The sequence below is a fragment of the Podarcis erhardii genome (assembly GCF_964252035.2).
Source record: "Podarcis erhardii genome assembly, chromosome: 2".
Classification (NCBI taxonomy): Eukaryota; Metazoa; Chordata; class Lepidosauria; order Squamata; family Lacertidae; genus Podarcis; species Podarcis erhardii.
This window is the reverse complement of record NC_138498.1, coordinates 81,293,555-81,313,605: the sequence shown is the minus strand read 5'-3', so window position 1 is coordinate 81,313,605 and position 20,051 is coordinate 81,293,555. Positions and strand designations below refer to the sequence as shown.

The following is a 20,051-nucleotide window of genomic DNA, read 5'->3' as shown; positions in this document are numbered from 1 at the left end:
AGCTTTCGTGTGCATGCACACTTCTTCAGATACACACTCATACCAAGAACTGACTTAGTTGGTCTTTAAGGTGCTACTGGAAGGAATTTTTTTGTTTTGTTTTTTAGTAATTTATAGTCAGATGCTCATTCTTGCAGTACAAGCTGAAAAATTAATAATAATAACAATGTTCTGCAATCAGTGACAACTATCATTAAAAATAAGCCTTCCACATTCAGATGAAGTATAGCTTTATTACATTTATCTCCTGCTTTTTCTCCAGGAAGCTCAAGGCTATGTACCTGGTGTCATGCCCCAATCCAGTTTATCTTCACAGCAATCTTGTGAGGTAGGTCAGGCTAAGAAAGAGTCACTCAGGGAACTTCAAGCAGAATGGAAATCAGGACCAGGGTCTTCCAAGTCTTAGCGCTCATTCACACGGGAGTTTAATGTGGACTTGAGACGGCTTGTGTCTCTTTTTCATTTACTGTATTCCTTTAGTTAGCGGTTTCCACAAATGACATCATGTTCCACAATGTCACCCAAGTAGCAGCCTGAACTCCCCCCCCCCCACTAAATTCAGGTTTTCCTAATCGATGGATAACCCAATAAGGGGAAATAAACCTATATATAACATCACATGTCACTCAACTGTGGACATACTGAAGCACATTGAGAGGATGAGTATTTTTACATGTACAGTATGGTGACATTTTGCTGGGTGCCATCTATTGCTGCACCCCAACCTGTCTTTTTCTACCGGTGGTTACTGATTACATGTTCTTGGTAGTTTTGTTTTCAATAACAGCTATTTTGCACAGAACAGCTCTTACACAAATCAGCTGCATTAATAAACAAAAAACAAACGAAAAACTTACCCTATCAGGTACAGGAGACAGGAAAGCAAAAAGGAAGGGAAAGAAATGGCAGTCTGTCATGTGAGTGACTCCAAATCTTAGGCCTGGAGGACACACAATTTATTTATTAATTCATTTAACTGTGCAAATCTTGAATACTGGAAAGCTTGTGGTTTTTTTTAAAAATATTTATATTTGCAGGCACCCACCAACACCTCAGGTTTCCTGATTTGAAGCAACACATACATTATTTTAGCTACACTTTTGTGCAAAATTTTTATACTGGAAACTTTATATTTCAATTTTCTTAAAAAAGAAAAAAGATGCTGTCCACAATTTTTGTGCAGGTCCACAACTAGACCTCAGGTTTCCCAAACCTGCGGTGGGCAGGGAAGCACTAAGCGAAGGAAGGTGACAACTGCACACAGTTCAAATCCATCCATCCCATCAACTATGGCCCACTAGTGTGGCTGGGAAACACTGAGACAGAAATCACCTTCCTTCGCTTAGCGCTTCCCTGCCCACCGCAGGTTTGGGAAACCTGAGGTCTAGTTGTGGGCATGCACACAAATTGTGGACAGCATCTTTTGTTTTATTTTTAAAAGGCACACAAATGCATGCATGGAAAGAGCAACCAACTCATGCCTTAATTATACAGTGGTACCTCAGGTTACATACGCTTCAGGTTACATACGCTTCAGGTTACAGACTCCGCTAACCCAGAATTAGTACCTCGGGTTAAGAACTTTGCTTCAGGATGAGAACAGAAATTGTGCTCTGGCGGTGCGGCAGCAGCAGGAGGTCCCATTAGCTAAAGTGGTGCTTCAGGTTAAGTACGGACCTCTGGAATGAATTAAGTACTTAACCCGAGGTACCACTATATTCCTGGATATTGTGCAGGATTTGATATGTTGCCTAGCATGTATTGCTTGCATTAACTACCGTTATCTGTTACTATGTATTGCTTACGATTTGAACTTTAGCTATATAAAGGTAAAGGTACCCCTGACTGTTAGGTCCAGTCATGGCCGACTCTGGGGTCGCGGCGCTCATCTCGCTTTATTGGCCAAGGGAGCCGGCGTACAGCTTCCGGGTGATGTGACCAGCATGACTTAGCCGCTTCTGGCAAACCAGAGCAGCGCACGGAAATGCCATTTACCTTCCCACTGGAGCAGTACCTATTTATCTACTTCAAAACAAAATAAAAATTTTTTTCTTTCCAGTAGCACCTTAAAGACCAACTGAGTTAGTTCTAGGTATGAGCTTTCGTGTGCATGCACACTTCTTCAGGTATCTGAAGAAGTGTGCATGCACACGAAAGCTCATACCTAGAACTAACTCAGTTGGTCTTTAAGGTGCTACTGGAAAGAAAAATTTTTTTATTTTGTTTTGACCATGGCAGACCAACACGGCTACCTATCTGTAACTGGAACTATTTATCTACTTGACGTGCTTTTGAACTGCTAGGTGGGCAGGAGCTGGGACCGAGCAACGGGAGCTCACCCTGATATAACTGCTCTTAATTTTTCGTACTGTCTGGATATTGCACTGTGTATTTACATTATATTGTTTATTATGTTCTGTGTTGTAAACAGCTGTGTGGTCTTTTGACGAAGGTGGTATGCAATTTTTTCATAGTAATAATATTCTGACCTTGGCACTCCAAACCTTCCCCATGGCTGGCATGAGATAGCAGCAGGAGAACGCTCATTATGCCTTGATGTCGAGTTTCCCAAGGGCATGTAGATGTCCGCTCTTGGAAGTCCACAGTGATGAGCTACATCCACCTGGAAGGATCAGGATCGTGCCCAATCTTGGAATTAAGGGACGGGGGCTTAGGACTCCCCCCTTCCATCCTTCCCTGCTGCAGAAAAATACCATAACTGAAATATAATCAAACATGTGGCTACAACAGCGAAGTGAATTAAAGCTGAAGTGCAAAATGACACGTGATTTTTTTTTATTATTTTTTTAAAAAAACTTTTGATCCGGAAACTTGGGACTGAATCGAAGGGGGCCTCCTGAAGAACAGAGCTGTTTACAATAGTTACAACAGATTCTTTCTGAAATTTAGCGCACGGAGAAAGTTCTTCAATTTTTTCAGCGTAAAAGCGAAGTCGTGGAGCGCCATACACCGGAAAGACAAGAACCGGAACCGCCACTTCCTCTGTTCGACTCTCCAGTTTTATTAACTTTTTTTTTATTTCTAAAACCAGGCTCGCACTTTCGGTTGTAAATGTACGTAGCCTTAGAAGAAGGCTGGGTCTGTTTCCCCGCCCGAGTTTATTCCTCCCAGCTCCCCCCACCCCATTTAATACCTTCCTCTGTTGCAGAATCACTTGAAAAAACAGGGCTGGGGTTAGGAGCTTTCTAGTTTGAACTCGGACCCCCAAGTTCCTTCCAGCCTTGGGCAGCCACGGGAAGCTAAAAACATTTGGGGGGGGGGAGACCTACTGATTCCCTCACCTCACATTAGTTGTAGATGCTGCTGTCCCCTTTCCAACCCAAAAATTCTGGGAGAAGGGTTGACGAGAGCCTCCTAATGTGCCGATAGTATTTTTTAAAGTTTCTGCAGTGGCGTAGCGTGGGGGGTGCAGGGGGGGGGGCCGGCCGCACCGGGCGCAACATCTGGGGGTTAGGGGTAGGGTTAGGGGGCGCAAATCCACGGGTTAGGGGGCGCAAATCCACGGGTTAGGGGGCGCAAATCCACGGGTTAAGGGGCGCAAATCCACGGGTTAAGGGGCGCAAATTACTTGCCTTGCCCCGGGTGCTGACAACCCACGCTACGCCACTGAGTTTCTGTAATATTTTTTTTATTTTTGTAAAGAACCTTTCGCTCTTACTCTCCTCCCCTTTCCGCGAGCTTTCTTTCACCGCCCCCCTTCCAAATATCCCTCACTGAATCGTTTGTAATTTTTTAAAATCTCCCTCCTTCAATCGTCTCCGCTTTGCACGCCTCCCTGTTTATTTTCCAGCTCTGAGACTGGCTCTCTTCCTCTCCCCCTACCCGCTCTTTTTTTCTTTCTTTCTTCCCTTCAAAAAAATAAAAAAAACCCAACAATTTTGCACGGTGCCAAGCCTGGGAGTTTTCACATATTCGCCTCCCCTTTTCTGCAGCCTCCCTCCCCAGCCCCATCAGAGGAAATATTACAATGTTGCAAGCTGACGTAAGGACATTACAAGGAAAGGGCTACATTTCGGAGTGTTTATGAAAAGCCTCGGTACTGTACTGTCACCAGGGGGCATGCAATAGAATGCGTTTCGTCCAACATTTGGAATAATGATCATTTAGCAACCACAACTACCACCACCAACACCACCAAAAAAAAAAAAAAAAAAATCGAGAGAGGGGGGGAAAAAGAGGGAGAGCTTCCAGTGCGCTTTGGAGTCCGCGCCAGACAGAGGAGCCATGCAGCCAAACTTTCGGGAACCCTTGGTTATTTTTCCTGACATTGCAAGCTCGCCCTTGAGGATCGCTTCTTGAAATCTCCGGGTTTTGTTTTGGCTTTTCTCTCGCCCCGATCCTCGGCGACCTCTCCCGCCGTCTCTAGGCCTGGCGGATCGGCTTCCCTTCGGCAGCGGAGGAGAGGATCAGGAGAGGATCTACCTTAGCGGCGAGGGAGCTGCAGCGAGACGCCCTGCCTGCCTGCCTGCCTGCCTGCCCGCCCGCCTGCTCTGCCGGGGCTCTGCCTGCCTCTCTCTCTCTCTCTCTCTCTCCCTCCTCTCTCTCGCATACGCGCACGCAGAGCTCGCTTGCCTTGGGAGTCCAGTGTTGTTTTGAAGGGAGCTAACATGGCGACGGTGCCCGTCTATTGCATCTGTAGGCTGCCCTACGACGTAACCCGCTTCATGATCGAGTGCGACGCCTGCAAGGACTGGTTTCACGGCAGGTAACACAAAGCGATCGGGCCTTCCCCCCCCCCCCTGCTCTGGGGCACACAGATCCCCCTCCTCTCGCTCGGGGGCCTTTCGCCTCTTCGGCTCGCTAGGGCACGAGAGAGCGAGAGCGAGCGAGAGATGGTGGCGGGGCTCGCAGGAGCTGCTGCTGCTGCTGCTCCTCCGTGCAGTTTTCCAACAGGCCTTTTTGGAGAAGAGGAGGAGGAGCCACTCTCCCCATTTCCCTCTCTTGTATTTTGTGTGTGGATGTGTGTGCGTTGTTTTGTTTTGTAAATTGTCGAGCCCGGGCGCACACAATGGGCTCCCCCCCTCCCCACATCGGGGCTCTAGTGTCAAGGGGCTGCGGGTGGCGGCGGCGGCGGCGGCGGCACTAGCGGGGCGGGGGGGGGGGGAGAGCTATTGTCCTTTCCTCGGGGAGGGGAGGGCTTGGCTGGCTGCTAGCTGAGGAAGGGGTTTTTATTATTGAGGTTATTTTGTTCCTCGCTCGCCGCCAGCCCTGTGGGGGTCTTCATGGGCGGGTGGCCGAGGCGAAGATTTAAAGCTCGGTGCCCGCTCTCACTTTCTCCAGAGAAGGCATGGAGAGCGCGCGAGAGGGATATGAGGGCGGCGGGGAGGGTGGCGGGGGGGGGGGGCGGCGGACGGTGAAAGCGCTTCCACACGACGTCTGGCCAAGGAGGAAGGGTCCCTACGGGGCGGGCGGGAGCTCCTAGGTCTGTGAACCGGGCGGGGGTGTGTGTGTGTGTTGGGGGGCGGGAGTCCGGCTGGTTGGCGAGCCCGCTCTCCCGCGCTGTCGGCGGCCCCGTCGCCTCGCGTCTTCCTGAGGGAAGGAGGGGCGGCCGGGGCTGGGGGTGTTCCCTCACACGCGGGCGAGAGAGGGCGAGCGGTGGCGGGGGTCCCGAGCGAGGCGGCTGAGGGAGAGAGAGAGAGGGAGAACGAGCCCGCGCTGCTGGGCTGGGCTTCCCCCGGGAGAGGAGCGGCCAGGCGGGCCAGTGTGGACTCGGGCGCAGCCAAGGAAGGGAATCCCCCGCCGCGCGGGCTGCAGAAGCCCGGAGCTGCTGGCGCCACTTTTGCCTGGGCGCGGAAGGAGCGAGCGAAACGCCAGGAGGACCCGCTCTCACCCTCCAAAGAGAGAGAGAGAGAGAGAGGCCGGGGCGTGGCAGGAGGAGAGACGCTTCCTCTCCTCGGCGCCGGGAGGTAGCGCCGCGCTGGGCAGGCGCCCACAGCGGCTGCCACGTCCTCCTCCTGCACTTCGGGTGCCCCTCTTCTGCCTCCCCTCACTTCTTCTTTTAAAACATTCCATTTTAAGGGGTGGGAAATGAATCTGCCTCCTCGAAACACGCACACATACACCCCCCACCCCCCTGCCGCGGGCGGGATCCGCAGGAAAAGGACGGGGGTTGACTGCAGATCTCTGGGATGGTGGTGGCAGCTTTGGCTGCGTCTCCTCAGCTACATGGAGATCGTTTCAATTCTCCCCGTCCTCAGTTGTTGTGGAATCTGAGACAATGTAACGCGCAGGTTGAACGGGGCGGGGGGGGGCTGGAAACTTCCCCGGCCACCCGCTCATATCTCTGTCCATCTATCTGATATGTCGAGGGCGAGGCTGAAGAGCCCTCCCTCGCTCCCCCTTCCGTGGTGCTTCTTGTCTGCAATTGTCACTCCGCGCCGAGTCGTCCTGATTGCCTGATGGCAGAGCTGATGGTCCTGATCTTTGTGTCTCTCCGTGGAGGGTTTGTGTGGCAGCAGGCGGGAGGCAGGCGCGTCGTTCATAAAGAAAGAAAGAATGAAATAAATGGGAGCTGCAGGCAGGAGGGGGAAAGACTTCAGCCAGATTCCCTCGGAGGTCAGTCTTCTCTTTGGGAGGATAGGGGGCGGGGGGGGGGAGAAACAAATCTTGTGGATATTACCTGAAGAATGCCTCAGATAGAATCAAACGCCATTGAAATGTCTTGGGCTTCCTTGCTGTGGGTATGAGCTGCCAAAATTAAGCAATGGTTTTTTGTTTTTAAAATAATTGTTCTCACATGCTGCTCTGTCTCATGCAGATCCGCAGGACTTGAAAATGTTTAATGTTGTCTGGGTTGTTTAAGCTCCGGGTAGGAATTTCGCAGCCTGAGTATGTGAAAGCTTCTGACTGCTTATTTTCCTTCTGACTTGCTGCTCTTGTGAAACTGAACTTCCCTTGCAACTTGGTTCCTGACAGCATCAGAGAAGGTATTAAAGGCAGGTTGGTCCTCTCGCTTACTCAGGTTCAAGGGCAAGGGGAATTGCCTCCCCACTGGGGAATACAGAAGTTTGCTCTAAAGTAACAGTAAGGACCAGTTAGGACAACTTTGCGATTGCTTTCTTGATGTTGCCTTTTGCTTTTGTTTTTTTTTTAATTGGCTGTATTAATTTATCTGTCTTATGTTTTTGTCAAGCACTGTGTGCTGTGAATTGTGAAAAGGCCACTGCTGTAGAAATAAGTATATCGCTGTCAACAGAAAACTGATAAGAGGGAAGAACTTGATATGATCGACGTTGGAGCTTATTTAATAGTTAGAAAGCCGTTGTGGGGTAATGGTTGGCATGTCTGAGATGGAGGGGGGAAACCCAAGTTCAAATCCTTTCCCTTTAGCTCACTGGGAAAGTCACGATCTTACTCAAAAAATGGTAACTGTTATAGAGTGAGAGGAGTACAGTATGTGGTAACCAACCACAGACATGTAAATGTTTGTAGAAGTTTAAGGTATAAATATGCTGTGGTTAAAGGTATGGCATTTGTTTGGTCAGGATGATTTTTTTGGTCATTATTTTACTTGCCTACATTTATCATTCCCTTCACCCACCCCCACCTCCTTGCACTCAAGGTAGCAACAATGAGATACAAAAATACAATGCAAACAAATGCATTTTTCCTCCTGAGAAAATCTGTTCCTTCTTATGTTTCTTCTTATGTATGGTGCATTTTCCCTGCTTTACAAAGATAAACAAATCTGGCTTATCCGTTTGGAGGCTGATTATGCAATTGCAAGATGAAAACCTTGAACGAACAGTAGGGCATCAAGGCCAGTGATTGTTACTTGGTGACAACGTGCAAGTGAGCCTTCTATCAGTGATAGCAGCGGCCTTACAAAATTACTTAAGGTAATTTGTGAGGGAGGGACAGTAAAGACCTTCAAATGCTTCTTAAAAATTTGAATGTATCCAGCTTTTCTGGTTTCTTACTCTTTATTTTAATTTTATTTATTTTTGTACTGTTCCATTTTATTTGCAGTATACGGTTGTGTTGTGTTTTTGGCTCAGTTTCTTCTAGTTTTTGATAGACTTTATTAAAAGTTGTATTTTTATTGTTTTTATGTAAACTGCTGACAGATTTCATTAAGTGACATAACACGTGTGTGTGTACGGCCTAGTATGTGACTCACTTTTATATTGTGTCCATGATATAATGTTTGATCCTCTCTTCCTGCCACCCTTTAACCCATTTTTAAGGGGTAAGGACAAGAAGGTTGGATACATACAGAGCATATAAGCATATGTGTGACGGAGAAGACATTAGCTGGTCTTCTGTCCAATCCCATCACAAATAGAGGAATGTAGGGGAGTGTTTGCTTGAACCAGTCCCAGGTTACCTGTACAGAAAGGGGGTCTGTTCCCATCATTGTTAATATCTACTTACTTTACTTTCCTTCCCTTATACTTGTGTGGGCCTATAATGGCATGTATTTGGATAGATAAGCAGAAAATGAATGTGCATGTCCATCCTAAACAAGTCTTGTGTGGAAGAAGACTGAGAAATGAATGTCTGGGTAGGATATACAGTATAAATAAATATGAAGGAAATTGTGTGGTGGCAGATGTTTTTCCCCTTGTGTTTAACTGAAAATCATAAAGATATTAAATAAAAACAACGATGGGATGTTGTTATAGCTCTCTTAACTTATCATAGGAAGCTGCCAGGATAATACTCTGAACACAGGAAGTTGTAAAACCTAATCTGAAGACAAAAAGCTGATGCAATGAAATTTTCTCCAGAGAAAATAATGATATTCTTTTCAGTAGTTCTTCATTAGCTGCTAACATCAAAATTGTGTGTGTGTAAGAAAAAAGTGACATACAATTATAACTAATCTAACTGATGAATGAAAAACTTGTTTGAAAGTATACTTGATTATAGGTTTTCAAAATGTATTCTTTACATGATCTGCAAGTGAATTCAGCATTCTGTTTACATTAATTCTGAAAATACTGTTTGATTTGTTGCTATATGCATATATATTTTAAGCTTTGCTTGTTAATAGACTTCATAAACTACTATCAAGGATGAAGTGTGAACATCATAGTGTCAGACAAATACAAAGGGAAAATTGTGTAGACTTTTAGGACACACAATTCAGAGCCTGTGGATTTGTGATCTTAGTACTTGTAAATGAAGAGGTTCTTGTCTGTCTCAGTGTGTTGGTCAGGAAAGGTGAAAAGCCACTTGAAAAAATCAGTAAAATTTTGAAAATTTCAAGTAATCTATCCTTTGGCATTTCCAATTTACCAGTTTGAACAAATTAAAATCTTCCAATTCTGATGGAACATTTCTTTACCAGGTTATGTCAGAACAGTCCACGGCATTTAGTTTTATATTTTGGTTTAATACTGGCTTGCAAAGCTGAAATCAGTTTGTCAGCACCCAGCTGAACCCCCAAATAACCAATGCAGATTCTGGGTTCAAGGGTCTGTCAATTTTGTAGCAGTTTAATATGACTAAGTCTGATTGAAAGCAATAGGTTTTGAAGTTACACACATAGTCAGGTTGTTTTATTTCTATATCTCTTGCATCCTTTCAAAATATTGTCCATATATCAAATGTTCATTCAGCAACCCTTAGCATGGTAGACTGATGTACAATAATGAAGAACATGGACTCTTCAATAGGTAATTCATTCTTGACTCAGCATGACTGATGACTAAATATTCATTGAGTTTCAGAAACCTCTAAGTGCACACATGTTCTTAAAAACAAAAAGAGAGAGTATTACATTCATTAGAAAAATGTAACATGTAGATGTGATAGCTCCAATGCCCAGCTGGTTCTCCTTTGCCTATAAGAAGTCTCCCATTCACTTTCAAGGGAGGAGAAATGCTGCATTTGCAGTAAATCTTCTTCAGTGAAAGGGCTTTCCTGTTTGCAGAAATGCTCCAGTTTTGCATAAGGATGGATATGGGTTTCTGGATTGGTAAATAAGACAATTGTTTCCGATGTGTTAGGGCAGGTCTACACTTAAGGCAGACAATTTGTTCAGTAATGAGAGTTCCTTCTGCACAATCCACAGGCCTTGTAAGGATGTTTAAAAATGTATGTATCTCACATTTTTAAGGGTGAAAGTGTGCTTCAAATTCTTGCGCTCAGAGAGCTAATGCTGAAAATGTGAGGGCAACAACATTAAAGGTTAAAAAAATAATTGGTAAGAAAAATGTAGTTCATTTCAACTCCACTGTGATTTTTGAGTTCACATTTAAAGACTTTTGTAGAGCAGAGTTCAGTGTTCACATTTGACTTCTTGCAATGTAACATGTTGCAAGAGTGCAGCATGTTGTCCAGCTGCATGAATACCCACGTCAATGAAAATGATATGGCAATTACATTATTAGAAACAAAAAATGCAAATAAAGTACTGTATGGCCTTCTGGCTCCAAAACAATGTTTGGACCTAGTACCGGAAGAGTGAGAAACATACTTTAAAAGGGGGGGGGGGTGTTTCTCAGAGTGCACACAATTCTGCCAATGTAGTAAAGAATGTATAGTAGCTGAAAGGTTGCCATTTCCCATTGATGCATACCTGAACCTTGAGTTCTTCAGAGACACTTCTCCAGGTGCTCTGACCAAAGGAGATGGAGCTCATGGCTATTAGGGAAAAAGACTTTTTGTTGGTGGTAGTCCAACTATGGAATATTCTATCTATAGAGGCCTGCCTGGCTCCTGTTTGGGTTCATTTCAGTGCCAGCCCTTTCACCTGGCTTTTAAAATACCTTTTTAATATTTCAATATTTTAAAATTATGTTTAAATCTAGTGCTTTTATAGCTGATTGTTATATTTTAATATTGATATTTTAAGCCACCTAGATAATACTGCTATTGAGTGGCATATAAATGTGGTATGTAAGTAATTATAATGGGCATCTTGGTGTCATTCCTACTAAGGAGCAGTTTGGAAAGCTGTATCAGTTTATTTTCTGCAGAGGTTTGATAAGGTGAGATCAGAAAAGCAAAAACTATTGCATTTTCCATAAGAATCACATACACTGGAATTTAAACCCAAATTAGCACTTTTTGTTGGAAGGTTTTTAAAACTAAAAATGTATTACAGTGGTACCTTGGGTTACATACACTTCAGGTTACATACGCTTCAGGTTACAGACTCTGCTAACCCAGAAATAGTGCTTCAGGTTAAGAACTTTGCTTCAGGATGAGAACAGAAATCATGCTCCGGCGGTGCGGCAGCAGCAGGAGGCCCCATTAGCTAAAATGGTGCTTCAGGTTAAGAACAGTTTCAGGTTAAGTACAGACCTCCAGAACGAATTAAGTACTTAACCCGAGGTACCTCTATAGTTGACAATGAGAATCAAATTCTTTGTGAATTTCATGTGGACTTCCAGCAATTATAATATTGTATGAGCATAATACTCATATTACAATATAATCCCAATTAATGCACAATTCCCAATAAGCCAAAAGTCTGCAAATTTAGCTGATATGCTTTTTCTTTCATGTAAATCAGAAATTCATAGTAACAATAGTGGGGTTTTCTCTCTCTTTTGCATGCTTTTAGCTTTTGATAAAAATGGCTGTTTAATATTCAGAATGATGGCATAAATATGTGAAATGGATCCTCAGACGGATCTATCCCAGACAGTTGTTGGGCAGGGGACAGGTTTCTAGTCCAAGTGGGAAATTGCACCAGGTCTCATACATACCAGTTCCAGATCCAGGAAGTGAAGTCAGATCAAGCAAAGGTCAAGTCCGCCTAAGCAAGGTCAGCCAAAGGAGAGGTCAAAAGTCTGAAAGTCAAAGAAACTGGGTAGCACCTTGAATAGTTCCAAGGGGATCCTAAACTGGAAGGTAGACTACCCTTGCGTCAACATTTCGCTTCAGTAGGGTGGCAACTTCCTTTGAGCAGCAAGCCCTGCTCCTCTTGAGCAGAACCTCTATTCTTAAAGAGGCCCAGTCTGTTTTAGGAAGCTGTGGACTACATGGGGGTGGGTGGGATGGGGGTGGCGACTGTAGTTTTACTGTGGCCCCAGAGCTAGGGCCCTCAGAGTCTAAAGACAGTAATGTGCCCTCACCAGGTGGGTTCATGGGCTCCGCTGCTGCTGGAACTACTGAGGAGGCATTGACGTTACAGTCTGGTTCAGAAAGCATTTTGTTCTCCAACACAGATAGATCCACTAAACCCATGTCCAATTCCCCTGAAGATGGGGAGTGACAAGACTGGAAATTGCATCTCACCGTTTTTCACCAAGAAGATCAGTAAAGCCCTATAGAATGTAATCAAATAACAGAAAATGGTGAAAATCACAGTAGCCCAATACAGTGGTACTTCTGGTTACATACTTAATTCATTCCGGTGGTCCGTTCTTAACCTGAAACTGTTCTTAACCTGAAGCACCACTTTAGCTAATGGGGCCTCCCGCTGCTGCCGTGCCGCCGCCACACAATTTCTGTTCTCATCCTGAAGCAAAGTTCTTAACCCGAGGTACTATTTCTGGGTAATGGAGTCTGTAACCTGAAGCGTATGTAACCTGAAGTGCATGTAACCTGAGGTGCCACTGTATATAGGACAGTACAAAAGCCTGGTTGCAAAGAGCAGTTATAACTACCCTCCTAAACATACCGTAAGCAATGAAGGAGTTATCTGGATTTCCAGAGATGGGAGTTCCAGAGCCTGGGGCCCACCACAGAAAAGGCCCTTCTGAGCATTGTCATGTTGTGAGTAGCTAATTGGACAGGAGAAGGGGTACTCTTTGGAAGCAAGTTGGCCCCCAATGTGGTCAGAACACAACCCCTATATTGCACTCACATAAGAAGCCTGGCTGCCGTATTATGGACAACCAGGTCCACAAGGTCTTGAAAAGGCAGCCTATGTAACACATCTTTCAAGCAAGAGGGGACTTAAGAAACGGATCACGGTTGCCAGATCAGAAAATTCCAGAAAGGAATGTAGCTGACACAACATTTTTAACTGTGCAAAGACACTCCTAGCTACAGCTGAGGCCTTCCTGTAGGTATATAGCTGAACTGGGCCAGAGCCACCAGCTGAAGGACATAGCCTGGGACCCCAAAAGAGTGAGGAAGAACCTGCCTGTGAGTTGAGAACTACAGGAAGAGTCTAGTTTGACTTCTAACAGCAGCAGCAGCAGATTGGCATGCAGCCGTGATGACTAAATATTGTACAGGGCTAATATTAAAAGACTTTATTATTAGCCAAAGAGGAGTGGCAGAAAGAAAGAACATCTTTCTTTGCTCTTGTGGGAACAAGTTGCTCTGTTACGAGAATGTCTCCAAACATTACACCTCAAAGCCGAGGGAAAAACAAGTGATCCAAAGATGTCTTAATGTATGTGTAAAAACTTTAAAGAATAGGACAAGTTTGTAGTCAGGTTGGATCTAATGGTAGCAACTTGAAAAACCCTCATAGAAGAGGAAAGTTGATAAAAGACTTTCCTTTGAGGCAACAATACCGTTGTTGTTGTTGTTGTTGTTGTTGTTGTTGTTGTTGTTATATTTATTACCCACTCTTGATCAGACGGTCCTAGAGAAGGTTACAACAATATAAAATACAGCATTAAAAAGAGTTTAAGTCAAATTACTATTACAACTAGAATGGGTCCTAAAATATAGATCTATGTCTCAAGTGTCAAAGGGCAAGGCAAAGAGATGCATCTTCAGCATACAGTGGTACCTCGGGTTAAGTACTTAATTCGTTCTGGAGGTCTGTACTTAACCTGAAACTGTTCTTAACCTGAAGCACCACTTTAGCTAATGGAGCCTCCTGCTGCTGCCGCACCGCTGGAGCACAATTTCTGTTCTCATCCTGAAGCAAAGTCCTTAACCCAAGGTAATATTTATGGGTTAGCGGAGTCTGTAACCCGAAGCATATGTAACCTGAAGCGTATGTAACCTGAGGTACCACTGTATGGTGAAAGCTATGCAATGAGGTTCCAGACAATCTCTGTGGGAAGGAAATTCCATAACCCAGTGGCTGCCGTGGAGAATGTTCTCTCCTAAATCCTCACCACCACCACCAACCAAAAGGGCAGTGGAACTACCTAAACGGTTTACAGGAATTAAGTTTATACTACTGTTTCCCTCTAACTATGATGCTGACTGATGAGAGAATCATAAAAGCAGAATAATATCTTCCTCCTCCAGGTGCCCTTCCAAATTTTAACCCACATTTTCTTCACGTATCTGCTCCCAATGAGAAAATATTTTCAAAAGACGAGATAACCCCGGACTGCTGTCTGGAGCAGCCTTTGCCTACCTTCTTACAGCTTGCAGACCACTGGTCATGCTGCCTGGGGCTGATGGGAGTTACATCCCAAAATATCTGACAGCAGCAGGTTGCAGAAGGCTGCCCTAGGCTCTGTGGTCTTCATGTGGTCTTGCAATACTAGACCAGAGACTATGGGTTGTATCCAATGTGTACAAGCAAAATGCTGCTCACAGAATTGGACTTCCCAGTCCTCTTTCTCTTTTTCAGTGTGCAACCTCCCCCCAAATCTGCCCAATGGAGTTCACCCTCTGGAACCAATTTTGCTGGGTGTACAGGGGGTGGATGGGAGAGGCGAGGAGAGTGGAAGTCTGTTGTTCAAGTGGAATAATAGCTTTGGATACGATGTTAGGACTTTAAAAGGTGCAGTTATGTTCTATCTCTCTCTCACAGCTTTATTGTGGTCCATAGACCCAAAATACACAGTACAACAACAATATAGATCAACAGTTATTAAGGTGTAAGAGCAGCCTCGCTAGCCAACAGAGAAGCTTAGTATGTTCATACTGTTGACATGACTGGTGTAAGTATTCCCATTTCAATGAATAGTAGTCTATCTCTTATGGTTAAAAGGTGAGCTGATGCAATGGGTGGAAAGCAAAACTCTTGTCAACTTTCATTTACTAGCCTTGGGTAATGTATCAATTCTACCAATCACAGTATTTAGAAATATGTATCCAGAGACCCTTCTGAGGGAAGTGTGGAGGGTGGCAATGTGAAAAGGGAGATTTTCATTAGTGGCTCCCCATTTGTGGAATGTTCTTTCCAGGGAAATACAGTGCTGTCAGATTTCAGGTGCTTCGTTAAAACATTCCTGTTTACAAAATCCTTTGGTTGTTAACTGTGATTATATGGCAGAATGATTCTGGCCTGTTTGTGGTGTTCATATTTTTTCTGGGTGGGGCAGGATTTGCCCTTTTTATAATAATTGATGAGCACTTTTTCAACAAAACTTTAATTTGCATTTGCTCTGCTGTAAGCAGTGTATATTCTGCAGGATCTGTAAGTCACTTTGCGATTTCCCTGTGTGCATAAATGATATAAATAAAAACAATGTTTTGTCATCAAATATGTATTTAAGTATTTATTAAAACGCAAACTTTTGTACAGCTTTTCTTTTTTTTACTAACAGATTAAATGCGGAAAAGGAACAGTATGAATAAATACATGCCAAATTGGCACGGACCAGGAAGAACTGGCCATCCCAGGTGTGAAGTTTGAGGATGTCATTGTAAAACATCTGGCCTACCAGGCATGATATCATTCTAGTTAGTCTGGCTGCCACTGTGGTATCTGTGGCCAAATATGTCAATCTTGGATTGGCCTTTCTTTTCAAATATGTACTAACAAGCAAAGCTCATTTGTCATTTTGATAGGAGACGCAATTATAATAGCATAATAAATAGGGTGCCATAAAGTAGAAAGGAAGTTACTTACACCTGAAGTGTAAACAAACCAAAGAGGACAGAGTTTATGTTTTGTGGAAACTCTCAATAGTACAATTGCAGCAAACTGCACATACAGCAAAGGGCCATGTTAATGCCATCTTATCCATTTTCTGGTTTCATTTTGATTGGCTCAGTCCCAAGATCATAACTCTGCTCCTTGGCAACAGTTATGATTATGGAAGTTTCCCTCTTCAGGGAAAGTTGCTCTGGACAGTGTTGTGGTTTCTTCACCTTGTACCTTCTTTTTAAAAATGCAAATCAGCTTTAGTATGATAATGGTTTTATAATCCATTGTTATTGTTGTTGCAGCAGCAGCAGTATATTAAATATAGTATCTTGGACAAATGAGATCTCATAGGAAACATGTGCATACTGAAAGTACTGTACTTCCCTGCAGTTTGGCAGAGACTTAAAATAGCTGTTAAATGACAAGCTAATGTGATCTTAAGAACACATGTCAGACATTGCTAGTTCTTATTATGCATTCTATCAGAGTCAACATATCCAGATGCAATTGCACTTTCTGGAGAGCTGCTTCAAACAGGATGTCATTACTTGCTATGTGCAATTTTAATGTATTAGAGACTTTTTTAAATGCTGGGAGTTCTTTAACATGAGAAGATTATGAAAAAGATCATATCCTCCCACATATTCTTCTATGCATCATGGAAGAAAACAGGTAATGCAAAAAGAAAAAAGAAAAGTTGGGGCTAAATTAACTATTTATTACTGAGGTATATGATGATTTGAACCACCATTCTGGGTATATTTGCTTCACATGCATTTTGGCAGCTGAAAGTTGCCAGGAAACATGTGTGAGAAGTGATTTTTTCCAATAATGGGTTGATCATTACAGGTGCTAAAATAAAAGCAATTTTCCAATATACCGGTAACCATTTGCCCTTTAATGCCTGTGGAAAGTGCAAGTACAAACATATGATTTGTAAAGCAGCAGGTAGATCATACAGTTGCACACATGCTGTGCTGCAAGCCTATGCACCTGTGGGGTTTTTTCCAGGGGGAGTTGCAAAGTACAGTGGTACCTCGGGTTATATACGATTCAGGTTACATATGCTTCAGGTTACAGACTTCGCTAACCCAGAAATAGTGCTTCAGGTTAAGAACTTTGCTTCAGGATGAGAACAGAAATTGTGCTCCGGCGGCACGGTGGCAGCAGGAGGCCCCATTAGCTAAAGTGGTGCTTCGGGTTAAGAACAGTTTCAGGTTAAGAACGGACCTCCGGAACAAATTAAGTACTTAACTCGAGGTACCACTGTATAATATTCCAAATAAATAAATAGGACCTTGCATCAGAGAGCAGGCCTACGATTTCTGGTAGATTTGTTTGACTGAGCAGTGGTGAGGCCTGGGTAGACCTGGTATCCAAAAACCTCATACTCCAAGTCTACCCCTTCGTGGGTTATTGATGAATAAATCAGCCATCTATCTACAGGCAGACCTGACATCCAAACAACATATTTCCACTCCATGGTTTCCTCTATTCTCGCCCTGTCTTCCTTTATCTCCTTTGTACGCCAGCATGGTGTAATGGTTAAGAGCGGTGGACTCGTAATCTGGTGAACCAGGTTCACTTCCCCGCTCCTCCACATGCAGCTACTGGGTGACCTTGGGCTAGTCACACTTCTCTGAAGTGTCTCAGCCTCACTCACCTCACAGAATGTTTGTCATCATCATCATAGACTTTTATTGCACTAGCCATAGGCCATGACATCATTCAGAAAAATAACAAAAGGAAAAACAGCAAAAACCATAAAAATCATCAGGCACCACACATACAATATAAACCACGGTCACAACTACTAAGATTGTTTGTTACATAAAATAGAATAGCAGAAGATTCTCTAGTAAAATGTGCCAAATTAAATATCCGAATCCCCTTTTCAGAGTGTTTGTTGTGGGGGAGTAAGGGAAAAGGAGATTGTTAGCCTCTTTGAGACTCCTTAGGGTAATGATAAAGTGGGATATCAAGTCCAAACTCCTCTTCTTCTCTAGCCCATTGTACTGCTGCTGCAGTTGACTTCACAGTCCCATTACCACTGCATTTCCCTTAAAAAATGCCACCACCAAGCACACACACAAATGCAGAATTAACAACAATGGACAACACTTCACAATTGCCATTCACTCCCTTCTCACTCGCTTCAGCAATATGTGCATGGGAACACTGGGTTGCTTTGCAGGCCTGGCATAGACCTCACCCTCTCAGCCATTCCTGCCCCCCACAATTTGGGTAGAACAGTGGCGGAAGCTTTCTGTCTTGGCATCAACAGAGCAATTTTTAAAATGTTGGCAAACTCAGAATAAAACCACATTTTTAATGCAATGTGTTCGAAAGATTGTGAGGGTGGGACCTGAACCAATGGATTCAATTGACAAGAAAGGAAATTCTCACTAAACACTAGGAATAGCTTTCTGGTGGTTAAAAAAAACCTATTCAACAGTGGATGGCCACCTGTCAGGGATTCCCTAGCTGTGATTACTGCATTGCAGGGGGTTGGACTAGATGACTGTTGGGGTCCCATATAATAATAATAATAATAATAATAATAATAATAAATTTTATTTATATCCTGCCCTCCCCAGCCGAAGCCGGGCTCAGGGCGGCTAACAACACTAAAACAGTGCAACATTATAAAAACATTATAAAAGTTAATTAAAATCAAAATTGATGGCAACCATAAACTAAAGTTTTGTAAAGATTGCCAAAGGAGGGAGTCAGGCTGCGCCCTGACCAAAGGCCTGGTGGAACAGCTCTATCTTGCAGACCCTGCAGAAAGATGTCAAGTCTTGCAGGGCCCTTGTCTCTTGTGACAGAGCGTTCCACCAGGTTGGAGCCGCAGCCGAAAAAGCCCTGGCTCTAGTTGAGGCCAGCCTAACCTCTCTGTGGCCTGGGACCTTCAAGATGTTTTTATTTGAAGACTGTAAGTTCCTCTGTGGGGCATACCAGGAGAGGCGGTCCCGTAGGTACGAATTAGTTTTTGTACTATGTTACAAATCAAGCGCTGCTAGGAGTTGTTTCTTTTTATTTCCCAATGTATTTCTTATCAATAAAAAAATTGGTGTGGCACGATCAAGTTTTCATTCTGAAAGTGTGGCCCAGAGAGGAAAGTTTGAGAAACCACTGTAGCAACTTCTGTGGTCTAATGAGACCCAAATCTTGCTGAGCCCAATGGGATTTACTCCCAGGTTAAGAGGACATAGGATTGCAACCTGCTTCCTTTACATTGGGGGGAGGCTGTTTCAGTAATGCACAAGCACTTCACCCTAGTCTGTGTTGCCCTCTTTCCCCCACTGCCGTAGCAACCAGGAGGAGCAGGACCTCCTTGCTTGCTTGTCCAGGGATACAAAATGTCTATCTCCAGTGATCAGGCACTAGTCTAAATGTACCATGGCATCAGCAGGCCTTTGATTGCAAGATTACGCTGCTCTGCAGAGCCTGGATTATCATGATGCCATCAGAAAAATAATCGCATGAAGGCAAGGGCACATCCTGAGATAATGTCAGCAGAATTCCAGGACTTGGAAGCACAGGTGTGAATGATAGTTCACACGTACCTATTTTTGCAATTTTAAAAGTTGGAAGTATTATGTTGTGGTTAGTGTGTGTGGCTGGGGTGAGCTTTCCTCTTCATTTTTATGAATGGACAAAAGGCATTTTGCACCATTTCTGCTGCAAAGTAGAATGATAGATTGTCCCCTTTAAATACCAGTAATTGAATACCAAACTAAGAGGGAATCAGTTACTTCCAACGTTATAACTCAATAGTTTTGCAGTTATAAAGACCTTTTTGCAAGTCTACTTTCAGGATGCTTGTGGTAATTCTGCCTTAATAATTCTTTTTAATACATAGGGTGGTTTTTTTTTAAATGATTGCTGTAGTGCAGGCTCTCCTCTGCCTAAAAAATAACGAGAAAAAAAGATCAGTTGGAAAACACCTCAGTTTGATCCATGCTAATGGGCAATAACATTGGGATAACAAGCATATTGTAGGTGTACGGATAAAGTGAGCATATCAGTGGTCATTATGAAGTAGGTCCCATTGAGCTCAGCAGATGTGACTTCTGAGCAGGCATGAATAGGATTGCTCTGTTAATCAGTGTGTTCAGACATGAATAACATATTCATATTTATTTTTCATCAATTTGGTAAATGTTCACGAGTCTGCAGATGACTGAAACAGTTGAGGCAAACCACAATTTACTTCAGGATGGACAAGCAAAACACAATCATGTGCATCTCAAGGGCATCATTCAGTTATTAATGACAGTGCATGTTCCTAGGCATTTCTGATCTCATTTTCTTCCGCGTGCTTATTGCATTTTAG

The 20,051-nt window shown here is 43.8% G+C and overlaps 2 protein-coding genes across 3 annotated transcripts in view; one reads left to right on the top strand and one right to left on the bottom strand.

Moving 5' to 3' along the window:
- The window catches only part of NINJ1 (ninjurin 1), a 436,658-nt gene that overhangs the window by 339,408 nt on the left and 77,199 nt on the right, over window positions 1–20,051 (bottom strand). The gene's annotated exons all lie outside the window — the stretch shown is intronic.
- The window catches only part of PHF2 (PHD finger protein 2), a 115,315-nt gene continuing 99,034 nt past the window's right edge, over window positions 3,771–20,051 (top strand). The window contains exon 1 of one of the 2 annotated variants that reach the window (XM_081848839.1): window positions 3,771–4,726. In XM_081848839.1, coding sequence (XP_081704965.1) covers window positions 4,629–4,726 — 98 coding nt within the window. In that variant the 5' untranslated portion in view covers window positions 3,771–4,628. Of the gene's footprint in view, window positions 4,727–6,066; window positions 6,698–20,051 lie in introns of those variants that run through there. The other variant, XM_081848840.1, reaches the window with a different exon arrangement.